The following is a 20,446-nucleotide window of genomic DNA, read 5'->3' on the forward strand; positions in this document are numbered from 1 at the left end:
AAGCAGACAATATAGACTAAATCAACATTTTGGCAAATTTTTATTTGACGTTTTAAAGTGACGTTTGTCGAATTAATTTTTATCCGGAAGTGAACAATGCTAATCATGAGACGGTTGGTATTTATTTTTCAGAAGACCCGTGTGTTTTATTGATATCATAAGATGTCTCCTAGTAGTGGTGTTATGACCTAATAATAGACTGGTTGTGGATAAAAATTATACTTAGTATATTTTTTTTTACAAATTTTTACAAAAGATAATGAAAAATCATAATAGTTGGCCGATAATTTTGAAATCTGGTGAACCTAGATGTTGATTCTAAACAAGTTTTTTTAATGATATTCTGTCGTATTTAAAAGACACTTTACTCTACAAAAAAGGAAGTTTTTTTTGATTTTGCAAAACTAAAATAATGTAAGAAATTAGTCTTTATATAATAATGTTTTTCTTATCTATTTTTATACTTTTTTATCTTTTCATCTTTTACAAGAGTTGTTTCACCTATCCAGGAAAACACTTTGTATTTACTACAGGGTGAATATTATAAAGTATGGAACCAAGCGGTTTTATTTTTAATCATTTGCCTCCAGAAAATAATAATTAACATAAATTAAAGTAATATAAAAAATGTGATCGTATTTTCAGAACGAAATTTTGTTTTGTTTTTGAGTTATGCGATTTTTTTTGCCAAAATTGCAATTTATGTGAAAAAATTTTTTTGAAAAAATTAAATATAAAGCAGTTAGTTGTAATCCTTAGAGTATAGCTTTTATGAGAAAAATGATTTTATAGTGGGTTGCCATTAAAAATTTTTTTTTTTGTATAACTCAAAAACAAAAGGAAATTTCGAAAAATTTTATTCTTTTTAAATCATCACATTTTTATAGTAGTTTATCACTCATCAATTAGTTTTTTCAAAAAATAAATAGTTTAAGCAAAAAACGTTTGATTCCATACTTTTTATTCACCTGGTATGTGTAATACTTCTTGTTCTAATTACTTAAACACTTATTAAAAATTTTGATCTTTTAGTCAAATCATAGTTTTATAATTAATTTTAAAAATTTAAATTTTGATACATATTTCAATTTAATTTCAGATATCAACAAAAAAAACGCTTTTTTTTAATTTATAACTTCATTTAATATTCTATAATTTTTCAAATTGTAAGTAATACCTATACATAGTAGTATAATATACAGAGTGTAACTAAAAGATAGAGACAAAACGTAACCTGAAATTTCCCAGGCCAAAGTAAAGCGATTTAACCCAACTTATCACTATACCAAGTTAGAAGACGACAATGAAATAATATTTTTTTTTGTTTAAATTATTAATTAATTACATCATTATTAACTAACACAAACATATCGAAAGATCAATATATGTAATTCAGAAAACGTATGTCTGTGAAACGTCAAATAAAATGACAAGTCAAAAAGTAAAATGGCATGATCAAAACGATAATGATTTTAATAACTAAATTTATAATTTACCTTCAAAAAAGATCGGTCTTATTGTTATACGAATCCGTCGGCGACTAAATCTAGCCCATTTTGCCTTTTTACTTTTTAATTTATCATTTTATTTGACGTTTGATGTGCAGTTAGATCAAAAATAGACATACGTTTTCAGATTCAAAAATGACTCGATTACAAATTATCTTGATCTCTCAATACATAGACACTTAAACTTAAAAAAAAAAATAATACAATTTTAAAAACAATAATAATAAATGGCCAACATCCAAAATTTTAACACATCGACTTAAACATTTAAACTTTGTTTAAACAACATGCCTTTCGAACAAAGAATTACGCCACTCGGATTACGTATAACAAAAATATGGCTTAAAATGTGCCTGTACCAAATTTCATAAAAATCGATTAATCTATTAAAAAATTCTTAAAAAAAAAACGAAAATAATTTTTAAAGTTTGTCGCCCTCTAACTTTTAAACGGTACCAACTTGGTATATACAGGTAATAAAAACCGTAACCAATTTTTAGACGCAACCCAAAATATATTCTCACAGATAACTTGGCTTTTGTTTAAACAGTACATCAAGTTAAGCAAAGTGGCAACTGAGAATGTATTTTATTTTGTACTCAATGTTAAAGAGCGCATTTATCAACTAATTTCAGTAGATAAAGTAGTCTTTTATCGTCTTGTGAAATAAAGTAATTTTTATCTACTGTTTATATTCGAGAAATTCTGGTAGGTGAGTACAAAATAAAACGAAATATTATACACGACGATAAAGATTGTTTAACTACTTGCAAAAAAAGTCGTAGATAAACAATTTCTTTATCGTCTTGTATAATAAATAACTATTGTAGGTCTGTAGGTAAAAGTTGGGTAAATCGCTTTATTTGGCATAGGAAATCTCAGGTTACTCTCTGTCTCCATCTTTTTGTAACACCCTGTATAGGTAATATCTTCTCACTTGCGGTAAAATTTTGCTGTAAATATGTATATTTCAAGTAAAATAAGCACAAACTATAAAAACACTACTCGTAATTGTTAATATTTTTAACAATGCATAAATAAGCAAATAATTAATTTTTTGTATAAAATAAAATTTGCATCATTAGATGCCTGGTCTAGTTTTGTGAAATATCGTTATTTACCTGAATGTGCTATTATTAACGCCAATTGCTAGTTTATCGATTTTGCGCTTGAATAGTTCCGTTAAAAAAGTTTTGATCTGTTATTTTGTGATTATTACATACCGTGCATTATGTGTAAAACTCTATTACTAGGAAAGGTTTATTCCAATTTGAATAACATTAATTAACTGTAAAACTAAATTGCGAGTTTTTGCCTGAAACTAAATAAGTTTATATTTATTTGGGAATAAACTTTAACGTACGAGCATTTATACATCGTATGGTCTTTCCTCGCGACTTCTAAGCAATAAGTTTTAATATCACTTCCTGAAAGTTTACGTATAACCGGAAAAGCAAGAAAGTAACGCGCTGAAGTGTATAATCTTTTACATGTCACAAGTAGCACGTCATCAACACTGATTATCACGTACAAACCTTCAGGTGTCAAAGCGAGCATACAGAATGGTTCTCCTCTAACGACCACTTCTTGTAAAACAATTCCAAACGAATACACATCCCCAGGCTGTGTTCCTTTTTTCCTTAAACTAGCATGTCGTAACAGCTCTGGTGCCGTCCATAAGAGCTCTGAAATGAAACAAATCTATTCCAACATTTTATAATATTATATTTAATAAAAACTAGAGCACGTGTCAAGATTGGCTTTTATTTGTGCACAATTTACTTTGATTACCAAGATTTGTTGGTCAAAATAAATGTAACATGTGCTTCCTTCTGCACAAAGTCAGAAACGTTGCTTTTGTGACTCTGTGAACCGACAAATTGGTGTTATTAATCATCTTTCTGTTCAGTCTGCCTCTAATTGCATCATAAATATATAACGAGAGAGTCTAGAGCTTTACCGGTTGCTGTCAAGAACTCAAAAATGCCCTCTCTCTACTTCTTTCTATTATTCAGCTAAATTGCAGGAAATTCACCAAACGTGAATATCGAGTGAGTTTTGCAAGACTCCCGTGAGAGTTTTTACGAACCTTCAAACATATTCTCTTTACCAAGATATTTTTGTTGCTTAATGATAATAACTGTAGTCGATTTTTAAAAAAGTTTCAAAAATCGAAAAACAATTTACAAATCGAATTCTTAATTATCTTCAGGAATTAGCAGGTCCCAGTCTTCATTATCTTTTAGATTAAAACAGATTCCTTCGAGAGTAACTTGTTTACAAGTATATAATATTCTTCCTCAGCGGTAAATCAAGTTGTAATTATTATATGGTATACACAGAATTTGAGTTAAATTAGGGTAAACCAATAATTTTATTAAATAATGCAAAAACAAATTCTTTTGTACTGTCAGTAACAATAATTTTTAAATACATACTCCAAATTCGTCTTGTGATCATCCAGGTGTAACAATGGATATCTCAAACGTTCAGAAAGGCAGAGAAATATTAGTTACAGCACAGTAAATCCTGCTCGTATAATTCTGGGTCTGGAAAAGCTTTGTCCGAGAGGAGATTTAGCCGTATTGGTTTCTCTTTGGCGGGCACATTGGGGAAGTAATCTACCCTAGTACATCCACCTTTAATAATATGTACTTCCATAATCCCAATAGATGGCGGTCTGGTAATACATCTTATCCTGAGGCAAACTTTTGATAACTTTTCGATAAATCCTATTAGCTGCAATATCTCCAATAAAAAAATATTTTTTGTGAATGAATTTCTCATAAAAATAAGAAAAAACGTGACAACTTTACATTAAAAGTATAATACATTAAGCATAAAATCACCTTCATTCAACCACCATCAGATAATGGATAAAAAACTTTTCTTTCGAAAGATACAATCAATAAAAAAGAAGTAACTGCCTGAAAATAAAACGTCAGAAAACTCTCTATAGTCGTAAACTATATCCTGCAAAAGTGTATCTTTAGATTACCGTAGCGGAGATAAATCACTTACTGTCATTCAATTTTTAACAAGTTGTCAGTTTTCTCTTCCGCACTCTTCACCATCAGAATTTTCGATTGGCTAATTGATAAATTAATATTGATTGACAATTACTTCTTGCAATTTATTGGTCGATTGATACATCGCTAATTTGAAGATTAATTAATGATCGTTATTTAACCTTCATTCATTATCTTCGGTTAAATGTGGATTAGTGGTGTGATTAACGCTCATGAGCGCTAATATATCACTCAAACTTCCTATCAGGTTGAGTTTAATAAAACCTTTTAACACTGACTAGCTATTAAATCGCGCATTTATAAAAAAAAATTCAAACTTAGTTGTATTCTCTTGAGAGCTATTGTGTTGCGAGTGTAATTACGGTTGGTTAAGAATAATTTAAAATAGAAAATCATTAATGGTGAAATAGAGTTTACAAATATGTTATGTTAATGACAGCTTCTATAGTTGTGATATCACAAGTGACAGGTTTTGTGCAAATTGCGAAATTCATTATAACGGAATCTCCTCCTCCTGATAACTGCATTGGACACTTGCTTCTGGAATGGATAATTCAATAAAGCATGTTCATTCCGGTAACAAGTGAGCAACACGAGACGCCGTATTAATAATGAAATAAAACAAACAGTAATTTCCATATTTCTCTGAATAAAATTTGAATATTTCATATTTTCACGTGGAGCTGTCTTAGTAACGGATACAACAGTGTCTCAAAAATTTTTAGCAAAAAGTAAAGTCTTGATAATACATTTTTGTGTCAGTTTTAACGTTTTTTTAGAGGATTAGGAAAGCTTTAAAAGATCATATCCATTCTGCTTTGCTAATATCCATTGTTCTTTTGTAAAATTTGCTTTGGCTTACTTTGCGATATAAAGTTAGACTAATTTTGTTAGGCATCCATGAAGCTGTACGGAAACCTATTTAACAGTGAGGATTAATGTGCAACTACCGCAACGTTTTCCATAGAAATTTATCACTTTTAACAAGACACGGTTTACACTAAGTGAAATCTTATCTAATGAAAATTTTAATAACAAGTTTAATGTCGTAACATACTGAAAGTGTTAAGTTGCGGAGTTGTATTTTGACTGCTTTAAACTTTTAGAATAAAAATAATATAAAGTACGTAGATTTATAAATAAATACTTCCTGTTTCTAACAGTAACAAAATTTAAAAAAAAAATGCGCAAGTTCGTGAACGTCAAAAAAGCGCAAACTAATTCAAGAAATAACATTTTCTTTATATTTCAAAAAAATGTGAAAAATACAGCAATTGAGAAAAATTACAACCAATTAAAAAGAATTAAAATAAGTTAAAACGGTTATAATCTGTTACAAAAAATATTCGCATGAATCGCTTTTCACATCCACATAGAAAACAACCTTGTTAAAATGATATTCGCTTCTCGTATTACATATTTCTTTTATTCGTTTTATTCAAAATCAAAATAAGTATAAAGCTGTTTTTAGATATTACAACATTTTTAAAACTATGTATTTGATCAAACTTTTTAATTTAAAATTTCCAACAAATGATAATAATATTAAGCATTCAAAAAGGTTTTGCTAAATTAAATTTTTTCTAAAATTTTAATGTTATATCTCAGATATGAGAAAGTATAGTATCATTTATCTGTATTCTAGTTTTGACATTCATCAGTTTTCATCTAAAAAGCGATTGACAAAAGTTGCCAATATGTGGTTCGTAAATAAATACCCATCATTAATTAGCACTCACTATACGAGTGAATTAAATTTACAAAATTATTATTTGGTGATAAATAAATTGAAGAAAATATATACAGGTGAACCAAAAGTAGTGCACAAAATTTATAATTTTATGAGTCATTTAAAAAAAACATCCTCGAACAGGTCAATCTTATTTATGTCAATGATTTTTAAGTATTTTAAGAGAAACCAACATTTTTGTTTACTGTTTGTGTAATATATTTTTTTAAAAAGATAGAAGAATGTTGTACCTATTACTAAAAACAGTCAACAAAATTGTTGATTGCCACTTAAAAAAATTAATTTCATTACTCAAAATCCAACGACGTGATAAATGTTACAATATTGTCAAATTGTAGCATTTATAAAAATAAAATTCACTTGTTTTTTTTTTTTTAAATGATAAAAACATGAATTTTGTGCGTTACTTTCGGTTCACTTGTAAATAGTTCTATAAATTTCTAAAGCTTGTTATGTTTCACTGATTAAGGTACAATAATTATGAATCAAATAAAGTAATTTTGTAAAACAAAAAAAAATTCTACATTTTGTGACATTCATTCATTCATTGTCGTTGAATTTCGAGAAAATGTAAAGAAATGACATTACTTTTCTTAAAGTATAATTTATTAGAAAAGTTAATTAAGCTTTCCTTGACATTCTTCCAAACTCTAAATAGCAAAATACAATTTCTAGTAAAGGAGGCAATAAATAACGCCTACCTGCTAATAAAACTGCCTCCTTTTATATACTGATGCAATAATATTAGATAATTTATCAAAAATTATTTGTGGGTAACTGAAATGCACCAGAACCGAATAATCAAGGTAGTTACTGCAATTTTCCTTTTAGTATTTCCACGAGATCTACAACATTTTAAATCACGTAGCAAATTAACTGTGTTTATTTAGTTCACCACGCAATTATAGGAAAACAAAGTTCCCGCATTTTTAATTGAAATTATGTACTCGTAGGTAAACACGAAAAGATTAAATTATTTTGTCGTAAATTGACTTTATAAAGTTAAACAAATTTTGAAAAAGCACTGTTGTTACTCATTTTTTGTTTTAATATTAATGAGTAGTTAAAACTTTTTTATTTTTAGTTACTTTAACATTCTTTTATTTTTGTACTGTTAATATAAAAATTTTGTTCATAAAACTCGTGCTACATAAAACCAAATATTTAAGATAACTAAGAAATAACTTACCTCTGGCAGTCTTAACTGGCGGTTGTATCCCTTGTGCTTCATAAAAGGCAGGTAATCCGTAATCTGTGACTTTCAACACCCACCTCGCATCAATAACGCAATTACGAGATGTCAAATAGCCGTGGACCCGGATTGGTGTGGAATGAAGGTATTTCATGCCCTGAAAAGTATCAAAGCATTTGAGATAGTAGCTTCGCTATCGCCTAAGGTGTTTGCTCCTATACAAAGCCTTTATTGTGTATGCAATAGCGGCCTGTTTCATACCACATTTATTTTAGATTGAACAAAAGATTTACAAGAGATAACTGAAATTCAATCTTTCACGATGCACGACTAGGAGGCGCAAATATGCTAATTTAATCTGCATATTTCCATTAGAATTAGTTATTTTGTTTCGCTGTGAATTCTATTACGTAAAATTATCTTTGGAGAAACATAATTAAAAATAAAACATGTTAAAGCACATTTCGATTCTATAATAACAGCACGTTTAGATTCATGTGTTAATCCAAAGAATTATTCGATTGTTGCCAAGTCGTGAAGTTTATGGATAGAACTCGTGCACGTCAATACGTTTCTATAAACAGAAACATTACTTTCAATTCATTCGACTTCAGTGTCCGCCTCTACACATTCCATTTAAATCAAAGTTTGCGAACAATTTTAGGTAAATTTCCCAGCAGTAAAACTATATTTTGAAGAAAAAACTTTCTTGAAATACATATTTCAAGATTTATACATTCGTTTCGTCCTACAACCTGAAACGAAGTTTGATCTTGCCTACGGTGACGCTTTGAAACTGGGTAAAGTCGATACGTAACATTGAAAGACTTCAGAAACGTTTGACGTCAAATCTAAATTTGGAGTGTATTGGGAATAACTAAATTTTGTCCTAAAAGAGCTTTTGACTTTTTTGGATAAAATAATATACAAGTACTTTAACTTGCTAGAAATGAACATTAATGCAACTGTAATAACAAATATGGAGAGTAAAAGAGTAAAAGCAAATGTTTGCATCGGAACTGTCATAGATATTATATACACTTTTCGCCCAGTCATTTGTAGTAGTAATATTATCAACATGCATTAACCTTTTATAAAATGAGATTACAGACTGACCCTGTAACCTGATCATCTCTGGAAACTCTCCCAAAGTCTAACAAAGCGTGTGAGTTTCAAACCATGTTCATCCGTGTTGTGTATTAATTACATTGCACCTCTACGCTAAATTCTATTAATAGATAAGTTGTGAGTACATTAAAAAAATAGAAATTTATAGGCTGAAAACATACTCTGAACTCGGAGAATAAAAACAGTGAATTTGAATGTCTACCCTGAAAAATCAATCGACTTGTTTTTGCTGAAATTGATAGCATGCATGGTTGAGGTGGATCGTTTTCGTATAAGGAGAACTTCTATTCGGCTAATTTAAATTCTTGTTTTACAACAAAATTATGGGAATACTCGTATTGCACAACGAATTGAGTTATAATTTAGTGATACTCGCATGTATATGTAGAAGCAATAAACTTTTAATACATATTTCACTAGTTTTAGTAAAGTTTAATTAACATAAAATTATTTCAACTTTAAATTGTGTTTTAGCATTTAATCGAGACTTAAGTTGTAAATCTAGTATTACTTTTTTAAAAGAATTTTTGAGTGAAATTATTAGTAGTGCCAAACTCAATTTCTTGGACAATTTGTGGCTTACGTAAACCTTTTATTCTATTTTGGCAACTCTCCGAGTCTCTCTAAAAAAGCTGTTTTTACATCTCCTGGTTGGAAGTGACAAAGTGTCATAAACACACCTCATCAAAAAGCTTAAATGGAAATTTGTAATCAATGTTTTTTTAAAATATATACTTTAAGTTGATTTATGAGCTACGTAGATACTTAATTCTTAATCAAATTATCTTAATCAAGTGATATAAAATTGCCAAAAAAATTAGATTTGCAATTAAAAAATAATACCTTTTTTTAAAAATGTATTTCTTATTTTTTCAATAAACCTTAGTTAAATAATTTCTATTTATAAATATTTTATAAATCCAACATTTTTATACAATAACAATTATAACTAACTAAAATATTTTAAAAAAAGTTATATTTTCCCCGGCGCATCCACCAATTACAGAGTTTTTTTAACTATTTCTTGTTCTTTCGTTATAATTCACAAAAAATAACTACTTGTACTTTAATAATAAAACTTTTATTATTTATTTTTAAAAATAATATTAAAAATATTTACTATAGTATAAAACAGACTGCTAATGAAAAAATAATAATTGACAAATAAATAATAAAAACCAATTTTTTTTAGTAAAGCTCAGTTAGAACTTTCAATCATAATTTTTATTAATATTTAATAAACTCATCATTTTTTTATTCAATAGAAAGTAACTAAAATACAACAAAATTATTTATTGCCCGGCGCATTCACCAATTTTAAAGTTTTTAATACAGCATTGTTGTTTCGTTATCATATTTCACAAAAAATATCGCTACTCTTACCTTACTAGCAAAACATTTATTATTAATTTTTATAACTAATAACAAAGAAAAATTTGCAATTGTCAAAAATATACTAAGAAGTTAATTTTTTCTTGGCCGGCGCATCTATGAATTATAAAATTTAAGGAGGTAACAATTTAAAATTTATTAAATTAAAGAAATATATTAATTGTTATTATATTCCACGAAATCAAGAATCGAAATGTAACAATTGTATTAAATCTTTTTTAATTTTAGTAAAATTAATCAAATATTACAATGTCATTTTTATTATACAAACTGTGTAATTGTGTGTAAATTAGAATAGTATATTAATTAAAAAACGCGTTTCGTAAGGTGGTGGCTAGTAATAAATGTCACAAAGTTTAAAATATTCGATTTTCGAAGTGTCAAATCTCGAGTGTTTTTCAAAATTTAGTTGAATTAACAATACCACCTAAAATAGAAAAAATAACTCAAAACGCCGCCGAAAATTTACTAAATTTTACTAGTCTATTTCAGTATCTGAATTGGTAATCAAATGCCTTGTTAAAGCATCGGTTTTGGTATCGAAATAAACTTACTTTCAGAAGCAAAATAGAAAAAAAATTATGGTCCTCCCTTCAAAAACGTTGATTGAATTTATCTAAATTGTCCAAAAACAGCTCTATTGATGTACTATCAAAATGTGTTATCAAAAAAATAACCAAATGTTGCCAATATTGTATTTTAAATTTTTGGAGCAGTTTGATTTTATAGCAAATATTTAATGTATTGAATAATTTTTTTAATTTAGAGTTCAATTTGGACATTGTGTTGACAACCTGAAATTTTCCTAGCGCAAACTATTTGATTTTTTTTGAGCTTTTAAAACAATTTAAAAATGATCGGACCAAAAAATAATGTGTACTCGTATCATACGGCCAAAAACTGTTTTACAAGAACTTATGAGGTCTCGACCCATGAACTGCGCTCACACTTGCAAAATGACAATTTCTAGCCTCGTAATACAAATAACTAACAATAAATTGTAAAAACTTTAAATAGTGTCATTTAAAAACAAGTACTGAATTTATTAAAGTTTTTCTGGTACCGCGTTTATTATTTTACTCTTTACCCAGCGCGAATTCTATGCCCCGCCTAGGGTCTACTAAACATGCTTGCAATGTATTTAACAACTTATGTACTTTGTATAGAGCAGCTGCTCAAACTTTGAAAACATGTGTTTATATCTATAAGCAACAAATAAAAAATTTGATCATTTTTTAATTAACAATACTTTGTTTATAAACACTGTAAGGTTGTTTAAATTTACCTAAAATTAAAAATAGATACAATACTTGTTTACATCGAAAACAGAAAGGATATAGTTCTCAAGAGTTTGGTTTACAAAAAGAGGACAGTCGCTTGCATACTCGCGAAACTTTGCTGTATTCCCAACAACCCAATTAGATTGTTAAACAACGTCTTGTTCTCAAAGGTCGAAGTTTGTGGCAAAATCTGTAAACTTGTAGGCTAGTCTTTGTTTAAGAGAGCAATGATCATTAACGCTCAGCAGTACCAACCTACGTAACTTCGCTAATAAATGAAAATAGCTGCAAGGGCGTTAGGAATTTATTATGGGCGATTTCGTCCTGCTGTGTAAACATAATACCGTCGTAACATCGATTATAGACAGCAGGTAAATTAATCCTGCAATATTTGCCATCGTCGTGCGTGTTTACATCCTGCACTCACCCGGACTAAATCCGTAAGCAGACTCAAGCGGAAAGACCAGTCGAGCTTGATGTCATCCTGCTGGAGCACGTCCTGCAAAGAACCTCGAGCGCAGTATTCACTCACGAGAGCTGCTCTTGGCGGTTCTGCCAGACATCCTATCAACGGATTTAGGTTCTCGTGTCTTAAACCGTGCAGTAACACCAAGAGTTCCACGGTTTTCGCTTTCAACTCGACAGTGCCTCCTGTTGAAGGCACCGGTTTCATTTGCACCAAATCACCCTGAAACGAGATAAAATCGATAAGCAATTTAACACTAATCCCACATATTGGACCATGCTTTTTAAATATCTCGCCACATTTATACAATAAACACAAGAGAAAGGGGATTTTTAATCGCGAAAATAACAAAAACAGAAGCGCATAGAATAATGCAAAATAAATAAACAAAAATTTTCGACAACACACCAAAAAATCGTTTAAATAAAATATCACTTGATTTTTGACATTTTTAATTATTTTAAAAACAATTATATTAAAGTTTAACACACACTAAACACGAATTAGCATTTATCGAGTGTTTAATCTGGCACCTTCAATCACGTTTGCAATTTGCATTTATCTGTAATGGGTTTATTTCCAAACTAAGCACCAGAGACAACCTGCAAAAACACTCGAAGCACAGCTTGCATGCATAAAATATCCAAATACGTACATTATATCGGACTCGAGGGTCTACAATGAGTTGTTTTGCCAGATTCGGACTGGACCCTCCACGTAATGGCGTTTTCACCGATGCCCCTGAGCCTTGTAATAGATCCGGCTTATCCACTTCAGGACCCCCGAATTCCTGAAGCTGTTGTAGCCAACAACACAACATCGCTTCGATACCTTCATCTACCTGGCCAGACAACGAACGAAATAATTAGATAAAAACCTTAAAAAACTATCTGTTACAAATTAAATAACTGAATTAACAGTAACCAAGTTGGGACTGAAAAAAGTAATTTCAAACTCTGGTATTTGAGATCAATAGAACCAATTTCAACTCAAACTTTCTCAAACTTGCTACTCTTTACAAAATATATTCTTACAATAAATCAATTTACCATTGCGTTAACAAAATGTATTACAACTTTTAAATTTGTGATTTTTAATATTACAAAATATAAACGTTTTTTAAATAGCCCCAATAACTGAAACTTTCCAGAATACGCGTAATCAAAAGAGAGACTTTGATTGATAAAATCGATTGCTTAATTTTAGTCTTTAAATTTCGTATTGACAAGTCATGCCGTTGGTGAATCTTAATTTAGTACATCACAAATGTAAATTGGCAATTTATGGCTTCATTAAATAAAAAAAACAAAAATTCTAATTAAAAATCGTAATTATTTTTTCTAATACTTTAAAGTGATTGAAAAATAAATAGCTCGTAAATGGCTTGGCTAGTTTAACAACTACAGCATAGTTTGTTATTTTAAACTTTCCTCTGAAAAAAGAAATGTTCGCTAATGTAAAATCTAACGTTTTTATTCAATAGTAAATCTCTTTGAACTACAGTATAATAAAAAAATAATACTTGCATTAGTTGTCATACAAAATATTAATAAATGTAGGTATAATAGTAGCAGGTGCTAATAAAGCATAATAAATTTGTATTGTATTTTAACAAAGAAAATTTGCATTGCAACAAAAACAACTCATAAATTTGGAATTCTTTTAATAGCATATTGAATATTGAAATTGAATTACTTTCCACAAAATCGTATTTTGAGACATTGAAACGTTTATTGAAATTGCGAAAAATCTGAAGCTTGAACATCTTTTAAATACAAATTATTTTTTGTGCTCCCAAATAATAATTTAGTTGGAAAAATTGTTCACGCAATATAAGTTTGTAATTTGGTGAGTGCATTTTTGTAGACTATCCAAATCTATTATTGGAACATTCATGCAATTACGAAAATCGCAAAATCTCTCTTACACAAATTTGAAATTAATCAATCCCAAATTAATCTGCATATTTCATGAATTTATGAAATGCTTAATCAAATGTCGATTAGCAAGCTTTCAATTTTAAAAGCATTTAGACAAATACGAAAGTTTCACTAATTAACAGTTTTGTTAATTTCATTAGAATTTTATTGCCGAGTAAAATGTAAATCTTTGACTTTCGCCGTATAATTTTGTTATTTACTACATCGTAGAATAGAAAGCAAAGAAAAAAACGAACATAAACATAAATATAGAAGCAACGCAGATCCAGATAACAAGACGATTTTCCGAGATCAACCTGCGTTGATTTCTGTTCCTCCACTTTAAGCTTTAATGAAAGTGATTTTATTATAAAAAGTGGGTGTTAGAAGATTAAATTCAAACAAAATGTGGTTAACCTATTTACGAGTATGTCTCAAGGACATAACAATGTACGACGCTAGACTTCACCCCCACACAAGTATTTCAGTTATTTAAAATAACTCACCGTACTCCATGAAGATGCTACATTCAAGCTCATGTTTTTACATATTTATGAGGAATAGAAAGAAATAGAAAGAAATAAAGTGTCTATGGACACTAAATTATTTGTTTGTAGACCCATACTCATATGTTTTACACAAGATTTTATGACTAATTAAGAAATAAAAATTGCAAAGTCTTGTTTGAACGAAAATGTCTAATTTTCTTTTTTCCCTCTAAATTAGAAAATGTATTCAACGCGTATTTTTCTTTCAAATTTTAAACTTTTCAAGTAAAAGGAAAGGTTAGTTGAATACATTTGTGTTAAAAAAACAGGTAAATGAACGCTTCAGAGTATCCTTCATTAACATGCATTTTTAATCGTTTTATCCTTTTAAAATTAAAATGCACCTATCGTGTGTTCGAATAAAAAATTAAAAATAAAATTTGGTCGAGATTAAATTATTCGCTCAGGAAATTATGTTCCTCGCCCCAACGAGCTCAATTTAAAGTCTTGATGTATAAAATAAGGTTAACAATTAAATAAATTATAAATGTAAATTGAGTTAAAAATTTATTACAACAGTACTTAACAATTTTTAAAAAATTAATACAGTAGTTTAAAGCTTTACTAGTTTTTGCCTCGGTTTTTGCTATGTTATACAGGGTGTTCCGTTTTTATTGTTACAAATTTAAACAGGTGAGAAAACATTCAATTTTAAGACAAAAGTTTCCTATGAGCTACACCCCCTGAAAAAAATGATATTTTTGGTACAGCTGATAAGACCTGAACGAATTCAAAGATCAGTTGTCAAAATTTTAAACACGGGTGTTTTAAACGGAGAAACAAATTTAATTTTTAATTTTTATCCTTTTTATGGTCTGTAAGACAAAGTGTAAACTGATTTTACTTAAAAACGGTAAGTTGAATCAAAAAAACCCAAGAGACCTCTTTTTGTAAAAAACTATGAAATTTAGAATTTTGTGGTTGAAAGTGCCACGAACCAACAGCCAAAATAGTTAAAGTACTTTTACCCTAATCTCCCCCAGTTTAAGACGCCCCAGAGTAAAAATTTCGACATTTTATCTTTGAATTCGTTTGGGTGTATAAAAGTTATCAGCTGTAACAAATTTTGAAATTTTATCTACAATGATTGCTGAAATATTGGAAGAAATCCATTAAAAGATGCACCCCTTTCAGGGTATGTAGCTCCCTTATTTAATATTTTTCGATACATGCTTATAGGAGTTTTATAGTTTTCTTCCTCGGTTTTGTTATGTTATATAATAGATTATTGTAAAAATTACGTATTTGATGTATTTCTGCAATCTTTTACATAAAAAGGAAATGTGTCCATTAAAATTTATATTTAGTAGATGGTTTTTAAAAATATCAACTTTTTTGAAATAATATTTTTTATTAATATTAATAATTATTTCAGTATACTTAACATAAAGTAAACATTTAAAAAAAAGTCCCAAATATACATACTATACATATTATTTGACTCATAGAGTATCAAATAATAAATTAAACATAACGAAAAGTAAACTAAATTTATAAATTAAATATTTTACAATACTGTGCCTCCGTTAAAGCATAAAAGTGAACTCTGGTTTTGAAATTAAGTTGGAAATATTGAAGAATGTATTAAATACAAAATAAGACGTAAAATATGCCAAATTACATGTCTTTTGTTTCTGATCTCTTTAGTTTTGCGAAAAGAATTCTGAATCATAGACTATAGTTTAATATTTTTTCTTAAAATAAATCAAATAAAACACAATTCATGTGTCCATTGTTTGTTTTTTTTATATTCTTAAAATATGTAAAGTGTACTCTAATTAAAAAATTATTTTTATCTTACAGGATGAGTTTTTGAGCTACCTTAGACCATTGTTTTCGGTGATAGAAATCAAATATTATTCACAACTAAAATAAAGAACTCACAAGTGAGATAAAGTACTCACAAGTGAGTAAATGTGTCTATTATATCATATTTACTATTATATTTTTATAGGTGAATATTTTACTTGAATGAAACTTCATTTTTTGGATAGTTGCACCTGTGAGATAAAACGTCGTATATCACACGTGATCGAAATGCCATTATGAAACTCGTGAGAAAATTCTCACTCGCGTATAATGATGCATTTCTATCACTTATAATCTAATGTACTATTATTAGTATTAGTTTTGTGTAATGTATAATAGAAAAATAAATAAAAAATAAAAAAAGAAAAAAGCAGCATTTCATTTCGTACATAATCTGAGAAAATATGAATAAGATGTGGAACATGAGTGTAAGGATAATGATTTCAATTTTCCGTCCTGTTTTTCATTTACCGTAACAATCATCCGGAATATAAACACGTACACTCAAATTTTCCCTGTTATTAAATTTAAAAGATTTTAAAAATTAATAAATTTTGGCCAAATTTGTCATTAACAAAATATGAAATTTATTAGGAGTCAAAAGATAATGGTACAAAAAACCATAACTCCAAGTTATAATTAAGTAAAACAACTTCCTGCACTCGGCATTCCGTTAAACAATCGTAATTAGATTATTATTTGTAGAATCTTAACGCTGTACGAAATTTACAAAGTTAAAATCCATTAATACATCCAATAAAGCGTCCTGTTTAACTCTAATAACTAAAATTAATTAAAGCTACTGACACAGTCCTTCGCTGAAAATCAATGCAAAAGTTGGCATAAAGTTGCTCAGGGAATATTCCCGGAATCTCTTTCAAACAAAATCAGATAAATCGGCAATAATTTCACTCACCCTGCGACTGTCGGCGATCTGAGGGAAGACAAAATCGGTGGCGGTCAACAAAACCTTGTAGGGTCCTTTTGAAACCCGCTTTTTCAGCAACTGACTCCTGGCCAGCGCCACCGTCCCAAGGAGCACCGTGAGAAACAAGCAGGAGCACCCCAGAATCCCCAACACACTCAGCGATTTGGCGAGTTCGGGTTCACACCCCTCACACTCATCCAACTGTTTGTGCTTGAGCATCCACTCCTCCAAATTGTCCGAGACCTCGACCACCACAAAGTCACTCGAATTGTCCCTGCTGACGGTTAACAGCGGCCGAAACGCATCGTCCTCGTGCAGGCCCGTCAGCAGGAAAGCGTCCAGCTGATCCTGCACGCCGCTGAAGCTCGCGATGGATTTTTGAATGTTTTTCAAAACGACACTTTCTAAACTCGCGTTGTCGGCCTCGCTGTAGATCAATACGTATTTTTTACTAACCGCACTGACCGAGTCCAGATAATTTGTTGCGTTTGAGTCCGCTTCGGTGGTGTTTTTTTGCGCGAGAGCGTATTTCCACGAGAGCAAATTCGATACGTCCATAAACACCGTTAATGTGTTGTGATCGTGGGCCAGTTGGAGGTTATCAATTACTTCCAACACCATTTTGCCGGTCTCATCCGCAGGTAGACACGCTATTACAGCTGAAAAAATAGAACCACGAATGAAAGAAAACACAATTAAGGCTCTTAACGACGTTATCAAAGAGAGAGCTGCTCATAAAGGCTTATTCCTGCTTGCTCTCTAAATATGATCTTTAATTTTTCTCCGCGATGACTGTATTTGAGCTCAGCTTTACGCCGACACTATGAAAATTAATCTTCTAGACGCGATTTTTAAGAAAACAGATGGTGCAAATAGAATCACGTGCCAAACCTGGAGAAATATAGCTCTATTGCAGGGCTAATTCCAGTTTGAAATTCATACTCGCAACATTCAAACTCTTACATTTTTTGAGTTATACCTACAGGGTTGAGCAGAAACAAATGCCAATATGGCCATGTCACACGTTAATGATAAAATAAGGTTTTCGAAAATTATTTTTTTTTTATTTTTTTATAATTATTTTATTTTTAATTTGATCAATTTCACAAATTTAATAAAAATGTAGTTTTTATAAATCAAAAATTTTTGCTTTTTGTCTGAAGCTAAAGAAATTTTTTAAAAAACAAAGTTGCATATTATTGTTTGCGTTTTTTGAGTTAATCCTAGATTTAAACAACCTATATATTTGTAAATATTCTGTAGCTTGTTTAAAATCATTCTTTCCAAAAAATTATAGTTAATTAGATATACAAACTTTTCTATAGAAATATCTTTAACCATGTTAGTAATTGAATTTGTTGTATAATCATTTTTTTATTAATTTAATTTTACTTATAAGAAAAAACCCAAAAACCGGTTTTATTTTTATTTTTTTAAGAAAACAGTTATTTACAAGTTATATTCAACTCGGAGACTTTAGTGTAGATCTGCCTGCATATGTATTGAAAAATTTTTTAGAAGAACATTTTAAAGTGAATATTTTTTTTAATGTGATTAGTTATAATTTTTACTAATTTTAAGTATTTATAATAATAACATATGTGTCTAAAATCATAGTCAGTTTTATTATTACAGCTAATCAGTAAAATTTTTAGATTTTATTTGCAAACGCTATACAAAGTGGTTCAAAACTCACGCTTCAGAGAAAAATGCCAAGAGCATTGAAAAATTAAAAAAAAAATTTATCTGGCAAAACATTTTAACATTTATTTTTGATATTTGACTTTTTTGTTTATTTATGTTTTATTTATTGTTACTGATCATGATCTTGTATGTTTTTTTTATAATTATTCAGTAAAGATACAAAATCTCTGCCAATAAAAACCACAAATAACGTTAAACATAGTTATAATTCAAGGTACAGTTTTTTTTGTTTCCTCTTCTAATGGTCTGCATCAAAAAGATGTAAAATTATTTTTCCAACAGAACTAAATAAGATGAAAGTGCAAAATTTAAAACTCCGTAATTTTTAAATTTTTATACCAGGTGAATAAAAAGTATAGAACCAAACTTTTTTTGCTTAAACTATTTATTTTTTGGAAAAACTAATTGATGAATGACAAAGTACTATAAAGATGTGATGTTTTATCAAAAATAAAATTTTTCAAAATTTTTTTTTTAATGGCAACCCATTATAAAACCATTTTTCTCATAAAGGTGATGATCTAAGGATCATAGGTACTTTATATTTAATTAAAAAAAATACATAAATTGCAGTTTTGACAAAGAAAATCGCATAAACAAAACAAAATTTCGTTCTCAAAATACGATCACATTTTCTATATTACTTTAATTTGTATTAATAATTATTTTCTGGATGCCAATAATTAAAAAAAAAACCGCTTAGTTCGGTACTTTATCTTCATTCTGTAGATAGTAATGTTGATGTTTAATTAACATAATTTTATTTTTTAACACCAAAGCCAAAAGTTATCCTTTAGGATAGAAGTTGTTTATTCCCATAGAGTAGGTAAATGCTTTGTCCCCCTCCCTCCACACACAAAAACAAACTCAGAAAATAAAAAAAGACATTTTTTTCTTTCCAGGCAGTACATTTTTTCTTCCTTCAAAGTTTTTTTAAAATTTATTTAAATGTTTTTTTCTTCTCTTGATTCCAATATTTCCTTCGCTTCCGACTTGTAAAATAAACAGCACATTACCAAAAAAACTTATCTAAGCAATTAAACTAAATTAAATTAAAAGTCTACGCTTTATTTATGGTTGCAAGCAACGAAATAAAACATATAGACCTTTCGGAATAAAAGTTATTCACTAGGAACCCTTTTCGTGCACCCACTTGAATCACAATCATCGGCAAGGAACGCGATCATAAATCATCCAGTATTATAGATATACTAACCTACTTATCGTTTGGCTACAAACTCAAATAAAAGCAAAATATATTTGTGATGATTTAGTGACACTATAATCAAAAGACACGCTTGTTCTTTCCTACGCTTCGACAACAATCATATAAATTAGATGAAAAATATTGTGGAAAATATTTCATTTTGCTGCAATTTTTCCACTATGTTGGTTCATAACGAAGAAAAACAAAAGCAGAAATGCAATTTTAAGAAAAATAGTAATATTTCTTACTTCCAATTAAGTTTCATGATAAGAAAACGTACCTAAGTACTTGTAAAATTTAAAGTTGATTAAATGAATTTAGCTCACATTTAAATTCAAAACAAGTCTGTTGCTTATGTACTTGTATTGCAAGCTGCACTACGAGTTGTAACGGTTTAATTAAGTTGCATCGCAACTAAAGATTAGTTTAAACAAGACAAAACAAAAGTTCAAAGGTTTAAGAATTTCTATAAAAATAATTCATTCTGATTTTATTCTCTCCCTGAATCATTTATTTTCAGCACAATTTTTGTTCAAGTTGTAAATTTATTCAACAAAAGCCCCTATTAAAGCATTTATCATACAAT

General features: G+C 29.1%; 1 protein-coding gene across 5 annotated transcripts in view; it reads right to left on the reverse strand.

Annotated features, from left to right (window-relative positions):
* Window positions 1–20,446, reverse strand: part of LOC123012530 (retinal guanylyl cyclase 2) — a 61,005-nt gene that overhangs the window by 12,002 nt on the left and 28,557 nt on the right. For all 5 annotated transcript variants that reach the window (XM_044410533.1, XM_044410532.1, XM_044410531.1 and 2 more), the window contains 5 exons: window positions 16,938–17,608; window positions 12,401–12,586; window positions 11,707–11,967; window positions 7,477–7,636; window positions 3,044–3,193 (listed from right to left, as the gene is read on the reverse strand). In XM_044410533.1, the coding sequence (XP_044266468.1) occupies window positions 3,044–3,193; window positions 7,477–7,636; window positions 11,707–11,967; window positions 12,401–12,586; window positions 16,938–17,608 (1,428 nt within the window). The remainder of the gene's footprint in view (window positions 1–3,043; window positions 3,194–7,476; window positions 7,637–11,706; window positions 11,968–12,400; window positions 12,587–16,937; window positions 17,609–20,446) is intronic.

This window comes from Tribolium madens, unplaced genomic scaffold, assembly GCF_015345945.1.
Source record: "Tribolium madens isolate multiple individuals breed KSU strain unplaced genomic scaffold, Tmad_KSU_1.1 Scaffold_96;HRSCAF=242;Tcas5.2_LG5, whole genome shotgun sequence".
NCBI lineage: Eukaryota > Metazoa > Arthropoda > Insecta > Coleoptera > Tenebrionidae > Tribolium > Tribolium madens.